This window comes from Leucoraja erinacea, chromosome 24 (genome assembly GCF_028641065.1).
Source record: "Leucoraja erinacea ecotype New England chromosome 24, Leri_hhj_1, whole genome shotgun sequence".
NCBI lineage: Eukaryota > Metazoa > Chordata > Chondrichthyes > Rajiformes > Rajidae > Leucoraja > Leucoraja erinaceus.
Window position 1 is genome coordinate 23860471 of NC_073400.1, and position 23663 is coordinate 23884133.

General features: G+C 39.2%; 1 protein-coding gene across 2 annotated transcripts in view; it reads right to left on the reverse strand.

The window, feature by feature from the left end:
- Positions 1-349: 349 nt before the first annotated feature.
- The window catches only part of sycp1 (synaptonemal complex protein 1), a 70882-nt gene continuing 47568 nt past the window's right edge, over positions 350-23663 (reverse strand). The window contains exons 19-27 of one of the 2 annotated variants that reach the window (XM_055654806.1): positions 20017-20142; positions 17839-17949; positions 16360-16452; positions 15368-15442; positions 11861-11929; positions 10403-10603; positions 7889-8038; positions 2193-2279; positions 350-1652 (exon numbers count right to left, since the gene is read on the reverse strand). In XM_055654806.1, the coding sequence (XP_055510781.1) occupies positions 1512-1652; positions 2193-2279; positions 7889-8038; positions 10403-10603; positions 11861-11929; positions 15368-15442; positions 16360-16452; positions 17839-17949; positions 20017-20142 (1053 nt within the window). In that variant the 3' untranslated portion in view covers positions 350-1511. The remainder of the gene's footprint in view (positions 1653-2192; positions 2280-7888; positions 8039-10402; positions 10604-11860; positions 11930-15367; positions 15443-16359; positions 16453-17838; positions 17950-20016; positions 20143-23663) is intronic. The other variant, XM_055654807.1, reaches the window with a different exon arrangement.

Sequence of the window (23663 nt, forward strand, 5' to 3'; positions counted from 1 at the left end):
GAATAGAAAAGGGAATGCAGTCTTTTACCCAGAGTAGGGGAATCAAGAATCAGGATGAGTATAAGGTAGGGGAATCTAAAGGGAGGCATTTAAATGTAACAAAATATACATCAAAGGAGTCCCAGTCTTATTTCTCAAGAAATCATCCATTCACGAGGTGCTGTTTTCTAACCTTCTCCCACCAACATGACCACGTTACCATTGCCTTAACAAAACCATTTAAATCTAGTTTGTGAATAATTTATATCATATGAAGTATAAACTCAATTATCGACAGCATCCCCCTCCTTACCTTCTCTGTTACTTTGTATAATGTTTTATTGTTGAGTGGGTGGAAAGAAAGGGTGTCTGTTGGATTTGTTTGATAGGACAAGGGAAACGTAATGGCCATTTGTATATTTTGCAATTAAAATAACAGAAACATGATTTAAATATTTATCATTTATTAACATGAATAATATCTTAGTACAGAACAAACACTCAAATATTTTAAGAACAAGAACAAATGCATCGTCAGTTTAATGTGTTTAGTTTTTACTGTTTGCTGCAAAGGTTTTTTAAATAGAATATCATCTCAGTAAGTTAAACTTACATTTGAATTGAATTGAATTGAAATGTTGTGTTCTGTGGCAGAAATCTTCCATTAATGAAGAAAAGTGCGGCATGTAATCAATCTGTTTAATCACAAGCTAGTAATTAGTCAACCATCAATTATATTAATCCCTTTGACTTACCGCTTTGTTTTGTGACACACCTTTAGCAGGACTGATCTTCTTCCTGCAAACTATCCCTTTTCCAAACTATATCCCTGATTTGCAAAATTTTACTGGATTCTTCAGCTGTTAAAGTGAAGTCTGATTGGTAAAAAGGATGAAAATTGACTGCCGCATTGAGGTCTGCCACAGCTTAACAATGCAGATGACAACATCCTCACTTCCATGAAGTTTAAATTTTACAAAAAAAAAATGCATTTTATCATTTAGTAAAAAACTGCATTGCTATTTGAGCCTAATGTCATTCCTAGCAAAAAAGACGTTTCTCTTGCCCAATGTAAAAATAATTTTAAAATGGATAACGTCCTCTAGGAAATCTAATAAACAAGAAAGGAATTAGGATGTGTCCTATCATTCCTCATCATCTGCAGCAGGAGACCCAAAGGTCAGTTGGAGATTTTGACTACAGATAAGGGAAAAATCCATTGCAATAATATGGATTTCTAAACAAGTTTGAGAACTTGCTCATTCTTTTTTTTAAAAATGAAGTTAAACAATAAACATTTATTAAATGGCCTGAGCCATGTTAAGATGTAATGTGGAGAAGTCCAATAACTTCTTATAACAGTATATCTTTATTCAAATTTGAATAAATACCTTTTAAATTAGTGTTCTATGTAAATACATCAACATATTTGAAATAACCATTAAAATTATATTTGAAGTTACAGAGAAACAATATATTTTTTCTGGAAGTCCAAGGAAATCTTAAGAAAAAAAACAATAATCTATATAAATTTAAAATATTTTCTCTGCTACTTTCATCCTTTTTTTCCTGCTTTCCTTTGTGACAGCTTCCCACCCTGCTTTTCGCATCTTCTTAACAGCATCCATTTTCAGAGCATTGCCATAAGTTTTGGGCTTTGCTGGACTGCACAACTGCAAAATGTAATTAAGGAAAATCTGATCAACATATTTCGATTAGTACAAGGTTTATAAAAAAATACAAAGTAACAAACTAATGGAGCCAAGAGTCAAGAATTTCTGTGCAGCTGGGAACACACTCATTCAGGTGATATCGGCAGTGAGTTAAAGTTGAAGAAAATACATGCAGTTTGAAGTTATGGTTATTTTTAACAGTTAAAACTGTGCAAGGTTGTTAGATTGTAAAGATCATGTTAGTGCATGGTAATTAGTGGTATTTTACATCACGTAGCTATTTGTAGTTTATCTGCCACATGCACCATTTTTCCCCCATTGATCCTTATCAAGTAATGAGGTCTTCTTCATGTCACAAATGCAAACAACTTCTAGCCCCTCTGTAATGACTTCTCAGCATCCAAGCTGTTCCACCCTCCGCATTGCTGGAGAACATTTCCAAGATATAATTTTGTATGGTGTGTCTTTTCTCAAAAAACAATTATGTGTGACATGTCTATTTCTCAAGTATTTGTATTTATAACTTTAATTATGACATACCTGTTTGAATGGTTTTCCAAAGAGACTAGCAGCTTCTGAGTTTCCTTTATACAATTCTCTGAACATGTCAGATTCCGGAATCATGCTCTATTATATTATTTTCCAAAGAAAAAAAATGTGGGTCACATATTCTAGATTACACAAATGCAATAATAACTTCACATATTTCCTTTAACATAGTGGAATGAATCAAGTTATTTGTTTGGTGCAACTAAAGTTTAAATCCATGAGAAAATATAAAAAAAGAGAAAATACCTTGCATTTATCTACTATTTCAGATATATACAGTGGATTTGGATCAGCGACGGAAATGGAAAGAGAAATGGCAGATAGACTTCAATCTGTGGGTGTCACATTTTGGGAGTTCGAATGTAATGGGAAGGTGGATGATTGATGGCAAGACACTTAACAGCACTGATGTGCAAAGGGATCTTCAAGATCAGGTCCATTGCTCTCTAAAAGTGGCAGCACAGGTAGAGTGTAAAGCCTGGATTAGATGGTTTTACTGTAACTACAAGGAAAGGTTGGACATACTAGAAGGTTTATCTACTGAGGCAATATTGGTAGAGCTCAAAAATAAGAAAGGTGCAATCCATCTAATGAGATTATTCCACAGGCCTCCCAATAGCCAATGGGAGTTAGAAGAACACATTGTAGACAGATTACAGTACGAGGCAAAAATAACAAGATTCTTGTGGTGGCCGACTTTAACTATCCCAATATTGACTGGGATTGCATTAGTGCAAAAGGCTTATACAGGGCAGAATTTATTAGGTGTATCCAAGAGAGTTTCCTGAAACCAAGTGTGGATAGTCCAACTCGAGGAGGGACCATATTAGACCTTGTGCTGGGAAACAAACCAGGCCAGGTGACTGGTATTTCAGGTGAGTATTTTGGGACTAGTGATCACAATTCCATAAATTTTAAGACAATTTTGAATAAGGATATGTCCGGACCTTGTCGGAAGGTACTAAATTGGTCAGGCAGCTTCACAGTATTATTAGTCAGGAGCTAAGGAGAGGAAATTGGAATCAGTTGTTATTGGATAAGGGAACCTTGGAGGTTGTAAATTTGGTCAATAAGGAAAAGGAAGCATATGTAAGGTTGTGAAAGATGAAATCGGATGTGCCAAAAGAAACCATGAAATGTCACTGGCTAGTCAGATTAAACAAAATCCCATGCCTTTTAATACATACATCTGAAAAAACAAGAGGGTAACTAAGGAGAAGGTAAGACCACTCATGGATAAAGGAAATAATTTATGCTTGGAGTCAGAGGATACTAAATGAATGTTACACAAAAAAGCTGGAGAAACTCAGCGGGTGCAGCAGCATCTATGGAGCGAAGGAAATAGGCAACGTTTCGGGCCGAAACCCTTCTTCAGACTGATCGGGGGCGGGGGTGGGTGGGGACAAGAAAGGGAAAAGGAGGAGGAGCCCGAAGGCTGGGGGATGGGAGGAGACAGCTGGGGGGCTGAGGAAGGGGAGGAGACAGCAAGGACTAACAAAATTGGGAGAATTCGATGTTCATGCCCCCGGGGTGCAGACTCCCCAAACGGAATATGAGGTGCTGTTCCTCCAATTTCCGGTGCTGCTCGCTGTGGCCATGGAGGAGACCCAGGACAGAGAGGTCGGAGACGGAGTGGGAGGGGGAGTTGAAATGCTGAGCCACTGGGAGGTCAGCTTGGCTATTGCGGACCGAGCGGAGGTGTTCGGCGAAACGATCGCCCAACCTCCGCTTGGTCTCACCGATATAGATCTGCTGACATCTAGAGCAGCGGACGCAATAGATGAGGTTGGAAGAGATGCAGGTAAACCTCTGTCGCACCTGGAACGATTGCTTGGGTCCTTGAACGGAGTCGAGGGGGGAGGTAAAGGGACAAGTGTTGCATCTCTTGCGGTTGCAAGGGAAAGTGCCCGGGGAGGGGGTGGACCGAGAGGGAAGGGAAGAATTGACAAGGGAGTTATGGAGGGAGCGGTCTTTGCGGAAGGCAGATATGGGGGGAGATGGGAAGATGTGGCGAGTGGTGGGGTCACGTTGGAGGTGGCGAAACTGACGGAGGATTACTTTTTGTATGTGACGGCTGGTGGGGTGAAAGGTGAGGACTAGGGGGACTCGGCCCTTGTTGCGAGTGCGGGGTTGGGGAGAGAGAGCGGTGTTGCGGGGTATGGAAGAGACCCTGGTGCGAGCCTCATTTATGGTGGAGGAGGGGAACCCCCGTTCCCTGAATAGATACTAAATGAATACTTTGCATCTGTATTCATCAAAGGGAAGTGCACGGAGGATAGTGAGGTCAGTGTGGGGAATACTAATAAGCTATGACAGTTTGAGATCTAGAAGGAGGTGGCTTCGGAGCTCTTGAAGAGCATTAAGGTGGTTAAATATCCAGGGCCTTATAGGATCCATCCCAGGTATTGAGAGAGGCAAGGAAAAGAGATTGCAGAGACCGAGATGAAAATCTTCGTAAACTAATTAGGGACGAACAGTATGGCTTTGTCTGCAGTAAGTCACGTCTTGCAAACTTTATTTAGAGGTTGTGAAAAGGTGATCGATATGGCTAATGAAGTGTATGTTGTCCATATGGATCTTCAATTCTATGCAATAAAAGTCCATCACCGATGGAGTTAAATACACATATTCTGACTATTTCAGATATTCGATGATACTTGACAGCATTGATGCATACTTCTGAATGACAGCATCCAGGGCTCAGTGTCTCTGTCCTACTGTCAAGAGCTCAGAAAGAAGCGCATCACAGATATGGATTCTCTACAGATGTCTATGCCATTGATGTTTGTTCATGCATATTTGGAAAGTGTGGCTCACCAAGTGAAATCCCAATTACAGTCACATGGAACAGAAAAAGGTCCAACACATCAATGCTGTCCCATCTAAGATAGTCCCATTTCCTATCCATGAACCTGTCCAAATGTCTTTTGATTGTTTTTATTGGCTGTACTGGCTGTAATTATTTCCTCTGGTTACTCATTCAATATACCCACAATTCACTGTGTGAATAAGTTGCACTCTTGTGCCTATTAAATCTTCCCCTTCTTACCTTAATCCTATGCACTCCATACCCAGGAAAAAAGTCTTGCTTCCAATTTCCTTGATTCCATACCCATGGAAAAAACCTCTGTACATTCTCCCAATCTAATCTCCTCATGATTTTATGCACCTCAAAAAGATCATAGAAACATAGAAAATAGGTGCAGGAGTAGGCCATTCGGCCCTTCGAGCCTGCACCGCCATTCAATATGATCATGGCTGATCATCCAACTCAGTATCCTGTACCTGCCTTCTCTCCATACCCCCTGATCCCTTTAGCCACAAGGGCCACATCTAACTCCCTCTTAAATATAGCCAATGAACTGGCCTCAACTACCTTCTGCAGGAGAGAATTCCAGAGATTCACCACTCTCTGTGTGAAAAAAGTTTTCCTCATCTCGGTCCTAAAAGATTTCCCCCTTATTCTTAAACTGTGACCCCTTGTTCTGGACTTCACCAACATCGGGAACAATCTTCCTGCATCTAGCCTGTCCAACCACTTCAGAATTTTGTAAGTTTCTATAAGATCCCCCCCTCAATCTTCTAATCACTCTTAGCTGCCTGTATAACTGTATAAATGAAGTGAACAGAGCACAGGCATTTGCATTGATACAGGGATGTGCATGTCTTGTGATGGTGCATCCTCATCAGGTCCTTGAAGAAATTGTTCTCATGAATGTATATCAGCACATATTCTTTGTGTGATGGCAAAATTAACACCTTTTAGTTATGGCAAAATCATAATCTGAACACTCATCGTTCTCCATTGCAGTTTAAAAAAGTAGTCCTCCCTACATTTCTATTTTTGACTGAGGGGAGACATAGATGAACCATTTATCATCAGGCATTTCTCCTCTGCATTTTGTTTCATGTGTGAATTGACTGCCATGATTTCCTACATTATAATAGAGGCCGTATTTTAAAAGTGCTTCATGACCAGCACTCTTATGACTTGTAGACAACGTGATGAGAAACATGAAGGTAGACAAAAATGCGGGAGACACTCAGCGGGTGAGGCAGCAACTATGGAGCGAAGGAAATAGGCAATGTTTCGGGCCAAAACCCTTCTTCAGACTGATGAGGGGGAGGAAGAAGAAATGAAGGGGAGGAGCCATCAGCCCGAAACATTGCCTATTTCCTTCGCTCCATAGATGCTGCCTCACCTGTTGAGTTTCTCCAGCATTTTTGTCTACCTTCGATTTTCCAGCATCTGCAGTTCCTTCTTAAACGTGATGAGAAACATGTATAGGATGCTTGCCTTCATCAGTTGTGGCATGGAATATAAGCGCAGGTATGCCATGTTATAACTTTGTAAAATACAAGACAACATCTCGAATATCGTGTACAGTTCTGATCATCACACTACAGGAAGGATGCAATTGCACTGGGGAGGGTACAAAGGAGATTCACCAGGATGTTGTCTGCATTAGGTATTGCAGTTATAAGGAGACTGAATAGGCTAAGTTTTCCCTGGAGTTCTGAGGGATGACCTGATAACAGGTATACAAAATTATGAGGTGGTTAATGGGGTAGATTGTATGAATCTTTTTACATGTGCCTAAAACAAGAGGTGCAAGATGAGACACGGGAGTTTAGAGGCGATTTGAAGAGGATTTATTTTCCAAAGAAAGAAATTAGAATCAGCAAGGTGTTGCCCAAGGAATCTCACAATACAATATTCTCACAATATTTAAAAAGCATCTGAAGAAACATTTGAACCCCCCAGGCATATCAGGCTTCAGACCTAATGCAGATAAATGGGATCAATGTAGGCAAGTACAATGGACAGTAAGGGCATAGTGGCTGTACAGCTCCATGACATGACAATGTTTCTCTAAATGTTGTTCTCCTAACACTTCTGAAAAAGGGTTTCACTTCTTTAGAGTTTATCTTGCCCCACATTGTCAAATTTCAGCCAGTATGCGAGGAAAGCATTTAGAGGAGTTGAGAGCTGTAACCTGATGACCAATGATGAATTGTGAACAAAGTATTCAATAAATCTGATGCTCTATAGTCCTGCTCTATATTCTGAGGATACAGTGCCCATTAGCTATTGTTCATGTTTATCCTAGGCAGTAACTGATTGCAGGTAAATTATACAAACCATTTGTCACTACCATGATTTCAGTTTTAAAAGTGTTGCTTTATAACTCATTAGTAGGCCAGCAATTTGAAGCTAAAAAGTTAATTATCACAGTCTTATGGAGTCTGTGGTTAGAGACTAGAGATAGTATTCCTACCAGTCATAAGATTGCCAAGCTTTGGTATTTCTCGAGGTCATTTCATTCAATCAACAATTTCAATCCAATGAACACATTAAGTAATGGTATGGATTTTACAAGAGTTATATAGCTTTATCTTTTGCTTGTTCCTGCAGCAGACACATTCCACTACTTTAATTCAACAGCTATTATTGCTTGTATATTTTATAGTACAAAGCATTCATTCTGCATATATTTTAATCTACTAAATGCAATGGTAAGTCATAACTACTGTTGAAAGGACGCTTAGAGTTTGAGCTATTAACTGTTCTGATAATACAATGTAAATTGAACATGGCATTGAACTTCATAGTTATTTTTTAGTTAGAAAAAGTTACTGTACACAAATTGTTCAATGTAATTATTTGTGTAATAAAATAATTTTACCAAAAGATCACTCTGTTCAGAGCTGTCTGAATGTGTATCCAAGTCTAAAAACACTTTTCTCTTTTTCTGCAGAGCTTCATCAGCTGGCGGTTTCATTATGCCCTTTAGAAATTGATTGTGAGCACCGAGGGGAGTTTTTATTGTGTACGTCTGAAAAGATTCAAAATACAACACGTTACATTTTGCCATAATATATTCAAAATGTACTGTGCACAATAATTTATTTAAAGCAACAGCCTTCCCTCTTGAGAATATTTAAATATTGTTCACAACAAATGTTGGATGCTGATTCTTTAAAAAAAGATGTATTTAAATATGCAAATCAAATATCAATGGAAATAGCTACTCTACATCGGTAAGACCAAGCGTAGGCTTGGCGATCGCTTCGCCCAACACCTTCGCTCAGTTCGCAATAACCAACCTGATCTTCCCGGTGGCTCAGCACTTCAACTCCCCCTCCCATTCCAAATCCGACCTTTCTGTCCTGGGCCTCCTCCATGGCCAGAGTGAGTCCCACCGCAAATTAGAGGATCAGCACCTCATATTTCGCTTGGGTAGTTTACACCCCAGCGATATGAACATCAACTTCTCCAATTTCAAGTAGTCCTTGCTTTCTCCCTCTTTCCCCTCCCCTTCCCAGCTCTCCCACAGCCCACTGTCTCCGCCTCTTCCTTTCTTCTTCCCACACCCCCCCACCACTCCCACATCAGTCTGAAGAAAGGTCTCGATCCGAAATGTCACCTATTCCTTCGCTCCATAGATGCTGCCTCACCCGCTGAGTTTCTCCAGCATTTTTATCTACCTTCGATTTTTCCAGCATCTGCAGTTCCTTCTTAAACAATTTACTATGCCAGATGCTTTTATAAGAGCATATGTAAAAGTTAGGCCATAATGTACAAAAGTATAAGTGTAACACCGATATTGAAGTAGCCTGGTTAAAATGGAAAGATGTCCATTTCTTTTAATTAAAAGATCTAGACAGTTTAGTTTCAATGCTTTAACATCCAATATTCTAATATTAATTGTGTAATTTTCTATGTTTATGTTGCATAAGAAACGTCATCAAGAAGTATGAATGGATGGTGTAAAACTTTTAATTCCTTAAAATTAACAAAAAATAATTCAATGAAAAGCACATTCCTTGCTTCTCATTTTGTTTGGAAAGCACGTGAGCCCTCTTAAAGCTACGCATATTTGGGAAATTAACTCATAAAAAGGCTTCAATAAAACGTTTGGCATTTTACCTGCTTTCACCTGTCAGCCTCCTGAACTGGCTTCAATAATCTCTGATAATCCTGGTAGATTCCAATTTTGGATATTCGTTCCAAATTAGATGTTAGGCCAAAAATGTTGGAAAGAATAATTCTAATACATTAATATTTGTGAAAATATTCGATGATACTCAATTGATCTCTCTGAAGTGAGAAACTATGTCATGCTGAGAGAAAGCAATGCATTATTTTGTGGGTAGAGCAGATTAGAACATAAAACAGTACTGTGTAGGAAGGAACTGCAGATGCTGGTTTAAACCAAAGAGAGACACAAAATGCTGGAGTACCTTAGCGGGACAGGCAGTATCTCTGGAGAGAAGGAATGGATGATGTTCTGGGTCAAGATCATTCTTTGGACTAAAGTCAGGGGAAAAGGAAATGAGAGGTATAGACAATGATGTAGACAGATATGGATCAAATGAATGAAAGATGTGCAAAAAAGTCGTAGAGTCGGAGAACAGGAGGAATAAAACAGAGTGGTCTAATATACTCCCTTTAGTTTCAAATATTGTTAAAGTCTGTATAGACATCTACGGCTTTGGTTCGTCAACCTTTTTGGTTACTTCTTCGAAAAGCTCAATTAGACTGTCAGACACGACTTGCATATACAAATTCATGCTGCCTCTCCAGTAAATTGCCTAGCACAGATGTTAGGCTCACAATTCTATAGTTCCCAGGCTTTTCCTTGCAGCCCTTCTTTAATAAAGGTACAACATTTGGAGACAAGTAAAATAAAGAATTAAACAAAATATTGTGCTTTGCTTGTGGCCCCTGATTTAAATAGCTCACTGGCACATTCAGTAGCTGCCTGGAATTACATGGATTTTAAAGTCACTACATACGCTTGGAGTTACATATGGGCCAAATTGGGTAGGAATGATATCTACTTCTCTGAAGGACACGAGTGAACCTAATTTGAATTCTCCAACTGGCTCATCATGCCTGAACCTGTTCTTTGAAAGTCCTATCTAGAATTTCCTCATAACTGAGATACAAACTCCTATTTTTAATTAATCAGTCAAGGCTCTATAATCCAGGCTCTCTATTAATCCACTATAAACCACATTAATGAACAGTAGGGTACTATTTCAATCTGGATTAATCTGAATAGTAAAATACATACTAAGACTCTAAACAGTTGCAATATTTCAAAATACTTGCAATGACATTTTATTTAGAAATTTAAAGTAGTCATTTTAGATTAATAATAAATAATAGATTGGTTATTTATAACAACGCATACCTGATGATTTGGGAAAACTTTAGCTTTTTCTGCTGGTGTCCAAGTATGAAAATGTTGAATAATTGAACTTTCTGACTGTTTAGGCAGTTCTGCTGATTTTGAGGCAGTAGATAGGTTGTTTTTTCTGACAGGAGTCTTAGATACTTCACAATTTGATGCACTGTTATTTTTGTTCATCAAACTGGAATTTGATTCAACTTTCTAAAATGGAAAACATTTGCAAAATATTGACTGATTTTCCTCCATATTATAGAGGCAATAAAGTAGATCACAAATTGGACTGATATCAAGGAATGACAAAATAATATAAAGACCAATCGGCTCATCATGCCTGAACCTGTTCTTTGAAAGTCCTATCTAGAATTTCCTCATAACCGACTCATATTTTCCTTTAACATTTTTTATGAAATATTTATTTACTTTTAACATTTATCTTCAACGTGTTTCTCACTCAAACAGTAGACTCTAGATCATGGTATCTTGTATCATTTCATCCCTTCATGTCACAGGTTTTGCAATTCATCTTAAATCTGAATTCATTGATCATAAGGCAAAAAACAAGTTGCTGGAACACAGCAGGTCAGGCAGCTTCTGTGGAGGGAAATGGACCATCAACGTTTTGAGTCAAGGTCCTTCATATATATTGTCCAGATGAAGATCCCTGACCTGAAAAGTCAACTGTTCATTTCCCTCCATGGATGCAGCCCCACCCAATTACTTTCTCTAGAGCTCGATTTTTGCTCCATTCCAACATTTGCTTTGTCTTATTCCTCTATTTGATTACAAATCTTTCCACCTTTGATACCAGTTTATCTAGATCTTCCTCTCCTTTAAACGCTTGTTTTTACACCTTACCCTTCCATATTGCTCGTTTCCCTCTCCCTGACTCTCAGTCTGAAGAAGGGTCTCGACCCAAAATGTCACCCATTCCTTCTGTGCAGAGATGCTGCCTATCCCACTGAGTTACTCCAACATTTTGGGTCTATCGTCGCTCTAATCTCGGTGCCATTTTTAATAACCGGGGGGCCAAATAGTTATTTCAGGTAAACCCACTGCTTGTGCTAAGACAGCCCTAATGTTGCATTGGGTCAGGCTGTAGCATCAGACCAGATTAGGGGCCATACTGGAACAAACACTATTGAACATTTGGCTGATGGCTAGTGATTTTGGGCAATGGATCAATCAACCAATCAATCAGTTTTATTTGTCACATTGCACATAAATTGCAAGTGAAATGAAATGAAGCCCTGTCCTAACATTTCTACATTGTTCATGGTAAACTGTTTCTTGATCTATGTGATAATCAGAAAGCTTTCTTAACTATGTCACAATTTTAATTATTTGAAATCTTTTCTTAGCTATTATACTAAGGTGTCAGTATTCTTTTTTATAAGACTATGCAAGCTTAAAATGATTGCTTCTACAATAAAAAAGATCTTGGTTTTTAAATCAGGTTACCTTTTTTATTTCATCTTTTAAAGATTTGACTGTGCCCTTCAATGCCTTAACATGATTTTCAAAAGTTTCCTGGAAAGTATAAATACGATGGAACCAGACATAAACATACTATGTAAAAATGCTGAATATAAATACTTTACATTGATTCTTGAATCGGGAAGATAATTTTAAACAGAAATATGATGTTAAATAGGTCTCTGTCAGAACTAACATGTGCAGTTGTGGTTATATTGTGATGCATTTAGAGTGAAAGACTATGTTCTGATCAAATGCAAATATTAAAATTATTCATATAACCATTTTTGATGCAACAATCAAGTTATTGCTTAAACATCAATATTTCAAACTCATTCACTAGTAAAGAAGAACCGAATACGTCTGATGTGGTGATGAATCAGGTAGACACATTCTTAGGATAGGAAAAGAAGGGGACCAAAAGCTGGAATCTACTTCACAAGTAAAGCTCAAGAAGATACAATGAAATAAGAACCGAAAGCTGACAGGAATTCCAACATCATGCGTTGAACATACAATACAATGCAATTTATTTGTGTCATTTGAACCTCATTGAGGTTCAAACGAAATTTGGTTTCTGCAGTCATACACACAAGAAAAAGAACCAAGACACAACACAATTTACACAAACATCCATCACAGTGAATCTCCTCCTCACTGTGATGGAGGCAAAGTCTTATCTCTCCCCTGCACTCCTCATTCTCCTCCCGGTGTCAGAGTCAAAGCCCCGGCGGACGATGGTAAGTGTCCCGGGTGATGCAAGGCCGCGCTCCGGGGCTTGGTGTTGGAGCCCCTGGCGTGCGCTAACAGTCCCGCGGCCATTCAAAGCCGCGCCGGGCGATGTAAGGCCCTGCTCCAGGTACTATTCAACCCCGCAACTCGGGCGGGAGAAGTCGCCGTTGCGGAAGCTCTGAAAAGCGGTCTCCCAGCAGGGACCCGCGGGCTCCCAGCAGGGACCTGCGGGCTCCCGGTGTCACTGTCCACCAGACTCCGAATCTCCGGGGTTGGGCCGCAGCAGCACGCCACCACCCCTCCTCCCGCTCCAAACTCGGGCAGCTCCACGATGGTAAGTAGGTCCGCACCTCCGCGACTGGAGCCCCGGGTCGTTCCGGTTGGAGGCCGCTCCACGGTGCTTGGCCCCAACGACAACGGAGACCCGACAGAGAAAAGGTCGGGTTCTCCGTGCAGGGGAAAGATTTTTAAAGTTTCCCCACCCCCTGCCTCCCGCACACATACCCAGTTTAAAAAAAATAAAAACTACATTCAAACAAGACAAAAAATAAAAAAACGACAGACGGACTGCAGAGGCATGCGTTGAATATATAAAGTATAGAAGCGATTTACAAAAAATCAAAGACAAATGAAAAAGTATGAGAAAAGAATGGTGATATAACATAAAATGGTACTGAATTCAATTTAAAAAAATGAATAAATATTGAAATAGTAAACGAGTATAAGGAGGGATGGGACGATTGGGGATTTTAAAAAAATGACTGAAAGTAGAGGGCAACCCTAAATTATATGATGTAGTCAAGGGAACAATAATGAAGGCAGCAGATATAATACATTGGGCAAAAATAAGTAAAGAACATAATTACATATGTTCTTCCAAGTAGAAAGTCACCTGGTTGGAAAAGACTTGAGTGAAATAAGGGTGCAAATTGCACTTATTTCTCCACAAAATTGTAATCTTCCTTAGATATGAAAGCAATGGGAGAGAAATGGTGTAGTGCAAGTGTTCCGAAGTGATTAAAAAAATCATAAAGGGATAAATCTTGCAAATACAAGCTAATCATGTCTAATGGCAATGGCATGGATTAATAAATGAAGGGTAGTATGAATTTATTAAAAACAAATCATTTTGACTAAGTTACTAAAGTTATCTGACAAAGTGATGGAGAAGATTGATCCCTCATGACAAGGATAGTGCAAATTATCTCTAGAGGGCATTTGGCAAAATACTGAACAACAGATTGTTTTGATATCTGTCTGCTTATAAAATAAGTAAACAAGTACCTAATATACAGAGAAAGATGACTGCGCACACACACTCATGTAGGAATCAAAAACAGGAATTATTTATTTCCAAGTCAAAGGTCACCGACTGATTTACTGAGCATGTGCGAGAATGAGCACAGCTCATATGCATACATTATATGGATATTGCCACACGGATGTTAGCACATTTGAAGTCCATGAGATTTTAGGAAAAGAAGCAATGTAAAAATGTGGATAAATGTGGCAAGAACAAGGCAGGTTTTTATCTGAATGGTGTCAGATTAGGAAAAGGGGATATGCAATGAGACATGTGTGTCCTTGTACATCAGTCAGTGAAGAAACCAAATGGCATGTTGGCCCTCCTAGCGAGAGGATTGAGTATAGGAGCAAGGAGGACCTACTGCAGTTGTACAAGTCTCCGATGAGACCACACCTCGAGTATTGTGTGCAGTTTTGGTCTCCTAATTTGAGGAAGGACATTCTTGCTATTGAGGGAGTGCAGTGTAGGTTCACCAGGTTAATTCTCGGGATGACGGGACTGACATATGATGAAAGAATGGATCGACTGAGTTTATATTCACTGGAATTTAGAAGGATGAGAAGGGATCTTATAGACACATAAAATTCTTAAGGGATTGGACAGACTAGAAGCAGAAAAAATGTTCCCGATGTTGGGGGAAGTCCAGAACCAAGGGTCACAGTTTAAGAATAAGGGGTAGGGCATTTAGGACTGAGATGAGGAAATACCCTTTCATGCAAAGAGTTGTGAATCTGCGGAATTCTCTGGCACAGAAGGCAGTGGAGGCCAATTCACTGGATGTTTTCAAGAGAGAGTTAGATATAGCTCTTTGGGCTAATGGAATCAAGGGATATGGGGAGAAGGCAGGAACGGGGTAGTGATTTTGGATGTTCAGATCATATTGAATGGCTGGAGGGGCCGAATGGCCTACTCCTGCATCTATTTTCTATGTTTCTATGTTGACGGTACTGCTCTCTCACTAGTAAACCTCATGATATTAATTTATGTATGGATCATATGCTCTTCTGTAGTCCTATATTAACATAAGATCCATTGGTCAACTACAGCCCACAATGAATAGGCTATTATTTTCTCAAAACAAGACAATTGATGTCTGGAAAGACCTGGTGATGCTTTGTAATACAAGTCTGAAAGATGGATAAATATTGCAACAGTTAGCATGCAACAAGTTAGACGAAAAGGAAGCAATTATCGAAGGAGGGCCATATTATGATAAGGGAAAGAACTGGGAAACAGTAAAGTAGTAGAGGTGTAAAATTTCTTTAACCATAAATCTTCAATAACAAAAACAGGAGGTTACGTTTTTGTCTATTTCAAAAAAAAAAGAAAACAATCAGCAAAGTGAATGATGATTACAACACCTAATGCTCCAAGAAAGTGTGTATGTATATGCTTGGAGCCAGCACAAGTTAATTATTCTGTTGGAGTGAAGAATAGGCTCAATGCAGACAAACCTTTTCACCAGTCACTTCTTTAAGTTGTTGTTTTACACCTGAAAGTTCACTTTTGAGAGATGTTAGCTCTTCCTCCTGGAAAAAGTATTAATAAGATCAATAAGCAATTTCAGGTACATTTAAAAATGTAAGCACAAAGGTAGACTAACATTTCTGGAGCATTAATGGATGATGCAGAAATCCAAGCTGTGTTCTTAGATGCACAATAAAACAACTAATTGAAAAGCAGTTGAGTAGTATAACAGAGAAGAATTTGAGCACCACTTCATCACATTACTTTGCTGTAGCAAATTGGCTGACGCATTTCTGACATTATAATAATCATATAATTAAGCACTTAACATACTCCAAATTGCACCCCAACAATGTAAAAGATATGACAATCTCTGACCTAAAAATTATTTCAAAACCTGCAGAAAAATATCCAATTTGTATTTTTTAAATGTTGTGTCATAATGAATACACTGTACAAAGTTGCATCCAAAACCACCTCCATTAAACCAGAAATGTCCACATTGGGAATCTTGAATAAGAAAGACAGGGTTTATCTGTGCTGGGTATCCATGATCAAGTCTGGAGTCAATGAGGAAGGATGAATGGAATTTTGATGATCAATGGAAGAAATGTCATTGTTGGAATCAGATGGATCACATATGCACTTCGGTGATCTGAGTGAGTTAAGATGTAACAGTCATCTTCCAGGCATCTTCTGCTTCCCTCAAACACTTTGTGAACTTTTGGAATGACTGGGATCAATAATCCTGTCTCGCCTGTGACTGGCTTAGGTAAAGGAACTCACCAATTCCTGGAGGAAACCCCAAAAAACTGCAGCAACACAGAAAGGCACATTTTGCATCCAGTGTTTCTACTATTTCTGTTGGTTTTCCCTCGTGTGCAGTTACCACCTATGCAACTTTCCAGAAAAGAGTCTGACCCCTAGTGAGCTGATGATGCATTAACAATCACTGAATAGATTTTTTTCAGACTCTTACCAAAGGTTTTTTACATAGGTTGATATTTCGTTGTTTTTCTTTCCAGCATTTCAATTCTGCATCTTTTTCATCAACCATTTTATCATACTGATGCTGTAAGAATTGTTTAAAAAGAGAGATGTTAAACGACCTTTTCTTTCAAGGTGCTTTAAAAAAAAAAATCAATTAACTGAATTGGTATTACAAGTGACTCTCACAATATGCTGTTCCTAACCAGCAGATTATTTTCCATGGCAGAACATTTATCATGATGTCATTTACTAATTAATATGACACAGAAGGAATCCATTAGACCCAGTGGGTTCATGCTAACTCGGAAGAGCAATCCCATCAGTCCCATTCCCCCTCATTTTCCTATAAAACTGTGCACTCCCAAATGTCAATCAACTACTCCATGATTCTCCTCACTATTCTGCATTCCATTATTTTTCCTTTGCCATCAATTTAATAGATAATCTAAATGTTTTCCTCTGTTAAGAATGGTGGAGGAAACAGAGGGAAGATATTTGTATACAATATTTTGTTTCTATTAAACACAGTCCTTCGGGCCTCATGTGTGATAGATTCTGGCTCCTGGCCAACCTTGTTCAAACCAGGTACATTGATTTAGGGATAAAATCATTTGTTGATCACAGTCTTATTCTAAATAACATTCTATGTATTAGCCAGATTACATAACTGAAAGTGGACCTTACAAGATACTATAGCTACATACTAACATTTTTGTAGCTATATTGGGATGATGCCTTTTGGTCCTTCTTCTTAGCCAGTCTGTCAGGATTGAGCTTTAGAGCTGACTAAGAGCCTTCAATAAACTCCATTAAGGAATGCAATGTCAATGATAAAGCGCCTAAATTATAAAGGAATATCCCTTTCCTGGATGAGGACTGTCCGTCATACATAAAAACATTTCTTCTGGCTGAGATGCTTGCCTCTTGACAATGTAACACAGGAAAACAAATTGATACTGCATTTCATCCTCTTCACCAATCGCAACATTATTAATTGGTACCTTTCTAAGGAGTGACAAAATCTCTGCCCCATGCAAGTTTCAATAGGAAATCCCAATTTAAAGTACGACTATGCATATTGAGGTACCAGATTCTTTCTTGTCAGTTTTACTGAACACATGTTGAAATATGGCAACAATTTATTTGGACAGTTATGGAAATGTAAAGAATATTTTGGGGCAGAAGTATCAGGCCTGCAAATACTTCTCAACCTTTGAAGGACAGTTAAATGGGTATCATTCTTTTACGGCACTTGTTTATTGACCAATTAATAATTAATGTTTTTCTTCTTTCTTTCATATTTCCTCCTCATTATTCTTGTCAGGCTTTCTGTTTTGTATGGTTTGTGGAAGGAATTGATATTAAATCTGAATGCTAATTTACTTATCCCCGCACAATCTATTGCAGAAAAAGTAAGCAAGACATAAGTAACCCAAAACATAAAAGGAACATTGAAAATGCTTCTTGCCTTGTGTTTTTCCATAAGCGTAACCATTTCAGTAATCTTGTTCTGGCACATAATCTCAGTTTCTCTCTGTGCCTGAAGAGTTGTTTCTGCTGTGAATTTCAATGATTTTACCTAAAATATAAACAGAAAATTAATGCTTCAGAAATACTTACAAATGTTTTGGTAATATGGGTGTCTATAGTCAAAAGGTTGGAAATTTGTGGTAGGACTTGAACCCACCTTTGAGATAGTACTTACAGAACAGTGCATGCATAGATGATTTTATTTTACCTAATTGAGATAAAGTGACGCATTTGAAAAGAAATGAGGTGCACCAGTTTCAGTGTTATACCAACATTTCTTTCTGAACAAACGTCAACAAAAATGTAAAAATGTCTATTCATTTAATTGTTGCTTCTAGGGCATTGCTAGTTTGAAATGCCTGAAACATAACTATATGACGACAAAAAAATTAACTGTATGATGTGCTCAGTATCTTATGAGCAGCGTACAAATTACAACGTTTTTTATATTTTGCTTTTGTTAATCATGGTTTTGCATTGGATAGGGCCAAAAAGTAACAACAGCAAATCTCTTTAATTGGCCTGTCCCTTCAGATTGATGATGACTTGCTTATATTGCAGTTACCTGTTCTGAAATGGCTGATGAGATCAATATGGGTCCCATCGAATGCCATGACACAGTTGAACAGGAGGGTAGTTAGATACTTGGGAGATGTGAGATCTTCCACCACACTGGGCTTCTGCTCTAAAAAAATTAACTATAGGTTCCCAATTCCATTCGAATGCCCTTTCTTCATTGGTTCTCACATGTCGAAGTTCACTGGGGAAGTGGGAAAGTGGGGAATGGGGAGAGGGTGGTCACTGGGCCAAAAAAAGCTAAAGATTACTTGGTAATAAAATATTTGGCCTAAGGTGGGAATGCAAAAGTAGGAAGGAAATGGTAAGAGAAATAGATGGGTGAACAAAAACAAGAATGAGGATGCTGGGAAGAGATGGGAATATGAGATTGAATGACAGTGGAAATATGCAAGATCAGGAGAACAGAGAGAAGTGGTAGAAAATAAACTTCTCTGTACTCTAATGCACATATATGATACCATTAACATGAAGACCAAGCCACACATATAACTCATGTCATGGTCTCACCAGCCCACTGTACAGTAATATTTAAAAAACCTTATTTTAAGCTCCATATTGTTGTCAATATCCTTGCCAACTTTCCATCAACTTTCCTAATTGCTGTAACAACAAGTCAACCAATTGTTTCATATACTATAAACTCTTGCAAAACAATTTGCTTTTTCATTCAACCTTCCAAAATGGATAACCTCAGACTTTGGCAATTTTTTGCCCACCTTCGTAACATACTGATGGTTCTTTGCTGTCTCTACACTGTCCTTACAAATTGATAACCTACTTATTTTTGTATTGTCAGCAAATTTTGTTGGAATGCATTTGGTCTGTTCATTTAAGTCATTAATGTATATTGTAAATAGTTGTGGTCCAAGCACTGATTCCTGTGGTACCCTGCTGGTTACTGATTGCCGGTGCAAAAACAACAAATTTTCCCCAACTCTGTTGTTGTGGTACTTAGCCAATTCTTTAACCATGGTGGTATATTACCCCCAAACCTGCAAATTCTTACATTGTGCAGTAACTTTATATGAGACACAATATCTAACGTCTTGTGGAAAACCTATTGCAATGTCTCTATGTGTTCACAGGGAGAATGAACAAACCCCACACAGACAGCACCTGTAGTCAGGATCGAACCTGGGTTTCTGGCCCCGTGAGGCAACAACTGTACTGCTGAGCCACTGTGATGCTCCAAAGCCATTTAAACATATGAGAGGTCCTCTCCAACCTGCTCTGGCTTCATCATATTGCCCTCTAATATTAACTTTCACTAGATGTTGAAAAACATAGATAACTTCCCATACCTTAGACAAAGGCAGGCATACAAAGAAATTCACCATCACTTGATAGCCTTTGGCCAATTGAAGATCCTTGACCTGGCACAAAAATCATGATCTACCAGCTTGCAGTGATTCCTGCCCTACTATAGAATTCTAAGATCTGTTACTACGTACATCTAAGAAAATAGAAACAAAAGTAGATCATCTGGCATTTCAAACCTCTGTGGCATGTACAGTAATTGTTAAAGTAATATGAATACCTCTTCCGTTAACTTTTTGTTTTCAAGCTTCAGTTCTTCAATTTCCTTTTGAAGACCCTGAATGGTTTCTTCATTTTGCTTACTGAGACTTGTCAATTCCAAATGCAACAAATTCAATTCATTTCTCTTAAAAATAATAAATAAATATATCAAACTATGTTCTTGTTAAATAATTATTTGAAGTTTTACACATTCTACCAACACTTCTATATACCCACACACTAGGCACGTGCCGTGAGTAATTACTCAGGGTAGGCAGTCAGTCAGCTTTTAAAAAATCTTAAACCGCGCATGCGCAGATTGTTCTCTACGTAAGCTGTCAGTCGACTTTTATATAGTCTTCAAAGGCCAAATCTCTTAATAAAGTACCGTATTTCCCGGCAATGAAAACGCACCCCCATTTTGAGTTGCTAAATTTTGAAAGAAGGCTGGTGGGACATAGAATTTCACACACTCAAAAAAAAATAAAGAAAGAACAAGCAATTTGCCCAAGGATTCCAAATCTCCTGCGTTCTGAATTACTAAATGGGTGGGGGGTGGAGGGTGATGGCAGGTGGAGAGATGGTGGGAAAAACGGGAGTACACCGGGACAAGTTGAACCAGTTGTGATCTTATTGAATGACAATACTTGTTCAAGGGACCAATTGGGGGGAGAGTTCCTTTCACAGCATGTGGGGAGTCTGGCCAGGGGTAAAGTTGAGGGGAGGCCTGGAGCATTGAGAAGGAGGGGGTTGGGGATAATGCCAGTAACTCACTCACTCACCGCTGCCCAGCGCTTTGGGTGCGGAGTCAACGCATTGTGGCCGGGGAGGGAAGCAGCTAGAGTGGCTGCAAGCGGCCCCGGGATCGGACAGCGGAACTGGACGCCACCTAGACGCCTTCTGCCGGCCCGCTCACCTCTGGCAGTACTCTCCGTCTGAACATCTCTCACCTGCCGCTCGCCGGCTTCGATCTTGTCAGCCGCTTTATTTATCTGTGTAGCCACCTTCATGGATCTGTGAACTTGTATTCCAAGAACCCTCTGCTCCTCAATACCCAATAAGTCTCACTGTTAATGTTGTACGTCCTAGCCTCAGTACTCCCAAAATGCATTGCCTCACATGTCAGGAATGAACTCCATCTGCCATTTTTCAACCAATTTCCCCAGAAACCCAAGACTATCTTCCACCAGATCAATCTTTGTATCATCAGCAGACTTACTGATTATGCCTTCCATATCCATATCCAAGGCATTCATACCAATTCTATATAACAAATTTCCCAGTATTGATCCTCGTGAGACACATCAATCATAGGCATCCCATCACAAAAACAACCATCTACCATAACACTCTGCCTCCTATTGCTATGTAAATGTTGGATCTGGTTTGCTAATTTGCCCTGGATCCCATGAGCACTAACCTTTTTGAACCAGTCTTCCATGTGAATTTCCTGTCCTTCTATTGTACACAACCGGTAGGTTAAACATAATTGGGGTTAGGTGAAATGCCTGCTTTGGATTGTGCAGAACAATGCTGTGTACAATAAGTGGGAATGATTATTGAAGGCAGGATAATCTACATCCTGTTTCCTATTTTCTTTAAACATACAAAGACTCCCTGTCCAAGCATGGAACTTGCATGAAAAACCATTACACCACATTAGGCTTTACATAACACAGCTTTTTCATTCTTTATCTTAGATAGTTGCACAGCCAATGACAATCAAGCTTGCATTAATCAGGGATTCATGTCAGCTGATTGAAACATGCTGTGAAAAGGACACTTGGTTGCTATGTATTTTTTTGAATGCATCAAACAGCTAATTTGAGATGATTTGAACTGAGATGATCAAGCAATTCATAAATGACATGGGGAACTGGCAGGTTTGATTGACACCTTGTTTTGCAAGGCAAATGGCATTAGTCAGTGGTGACTTTTCATGACTGGAGGTTACGTAGAGTGAGATTTCACTTGGCTCAATATCAGGTCTCGTGCTTTATCTGGACTTAAAGATAGGGATCATAAGTAAGGAGTTTCCCATTAATATCATAATTGCCAGAGTGGTTGACAGTGAGCTGCAGCAAGTAATCAATGGACCAGATAGATAAGCACAAAATGACAACTGGAACTCATTTTAGTTAAGTGTGAGGTAATGAAATGAAATGAAATTCAATTTATTTGTCATTTGGACCCCTTGAGGTCCAAACGAAATGACGTTTCTGCAGCCATATATTACAATCAATAGACCCAAGACACAACATAATTTACATAAACATCCATCACATCGCTGTGATGGAAGGCCAAAAAAACGTATCTCTCCACTGCACTCTCCCCCCCCCGATGTCAGAGTCGTGATTCAGACCCTGAATTGTTGAGAGTTATTAAGACAAAGGAATACACGATAAATGTTACGTGACATGGGGGAATGACGCCATAGCGACAATGGCTACACCAACACACTCGTAGTGGGGTGAACTCACGTAAAAAGGTTTATTTACGGTAAAGGGCTATGGTGATAGGAAGGTCCAGGTCCATGTCTCGGGCTTGTCCCATTGGCTCAGTCTTGTCTCAAGTCTGCAAAGGGAAGCACAGCTGGTAGGGAGGCACCTCACTTTCTTTTTCCGGCTGGCTGATATTACCTCAGTGTTAAGGATTGAAGTTGAGGAGATGCAGGTGAGTTAATCCAATCCCGGCTAACTGGATGCAAATGATTTACAGGAAGTAATTTACTTCCCCACTTTCTAAAGACATTCCATCATTTACAAGCACAAATCATAAGAGTACGAGGGAATACTTGCTCTTTGCCTGGATAAGTGTAGCCCCAACTGGCCCTTAACCAGGACAAAGCAGCTCAGTCTGTTGGTACCCCATTACCACGATAAACATTCATTTCCTCCAATACCAGTACACATGAGCTGTAGTGCGTATCATCTACAAAATGCACTGTAGATCAAGAGTGCACATTTGTAGATGGTACACACTGTAGTTCCTTGCCCAGGCTATTCCACTGTATTTCCCATGGTGGTACATGATTTCAAGCTTTTGTATCTTCTTCCTAATGGAAGAGGGGAGAAGAGGGAATGACCAGGTTGTAAATTGTCCATGATTATGTTGGCTGCTTTCCTGGGGCAATGTGAAGTGTATATGGATTAGATAGGGAGGAAGCTGGTTTGTTGTTTGACAACTAATCCACAACAAATTTCAATTGACAACTTTCTGCAATTTCTGGTGGTCATGGGCATGACTGTACCAAACCAAGTTGTGATGTTGGTTTTGGCCCGAAACATTGTCTATTTCCTTCACTCCATAGATGCTGCCGTACCCGCTGAGTTTCTCCAGCACTTTTGTCTACCTGTGATGTTGATAGGATGCTTTCTGCAGTGCATTTGTTGAAGATGGTAAAAGTCATTGGAGAAATGTCAGACTTCCTTAGTCGGTGTGCTTCCTTGACTGTATGTGGTTGGTGCAGAACATACCATCGATGATATTTACGCCTGCGAACTTGAAGTACTTGATCGTCTCCACTTTGACACCATTGATGCTGACCTGGGCATGTAAATCGTATTCTTGAAGTTAATGACTAGCTCTCCCCACTTGCTGACATTGAGGGACATGTTGTTTTCTTGACACCATGTTACTAAGCTCTCTATTTCTTTTCTGCACTCC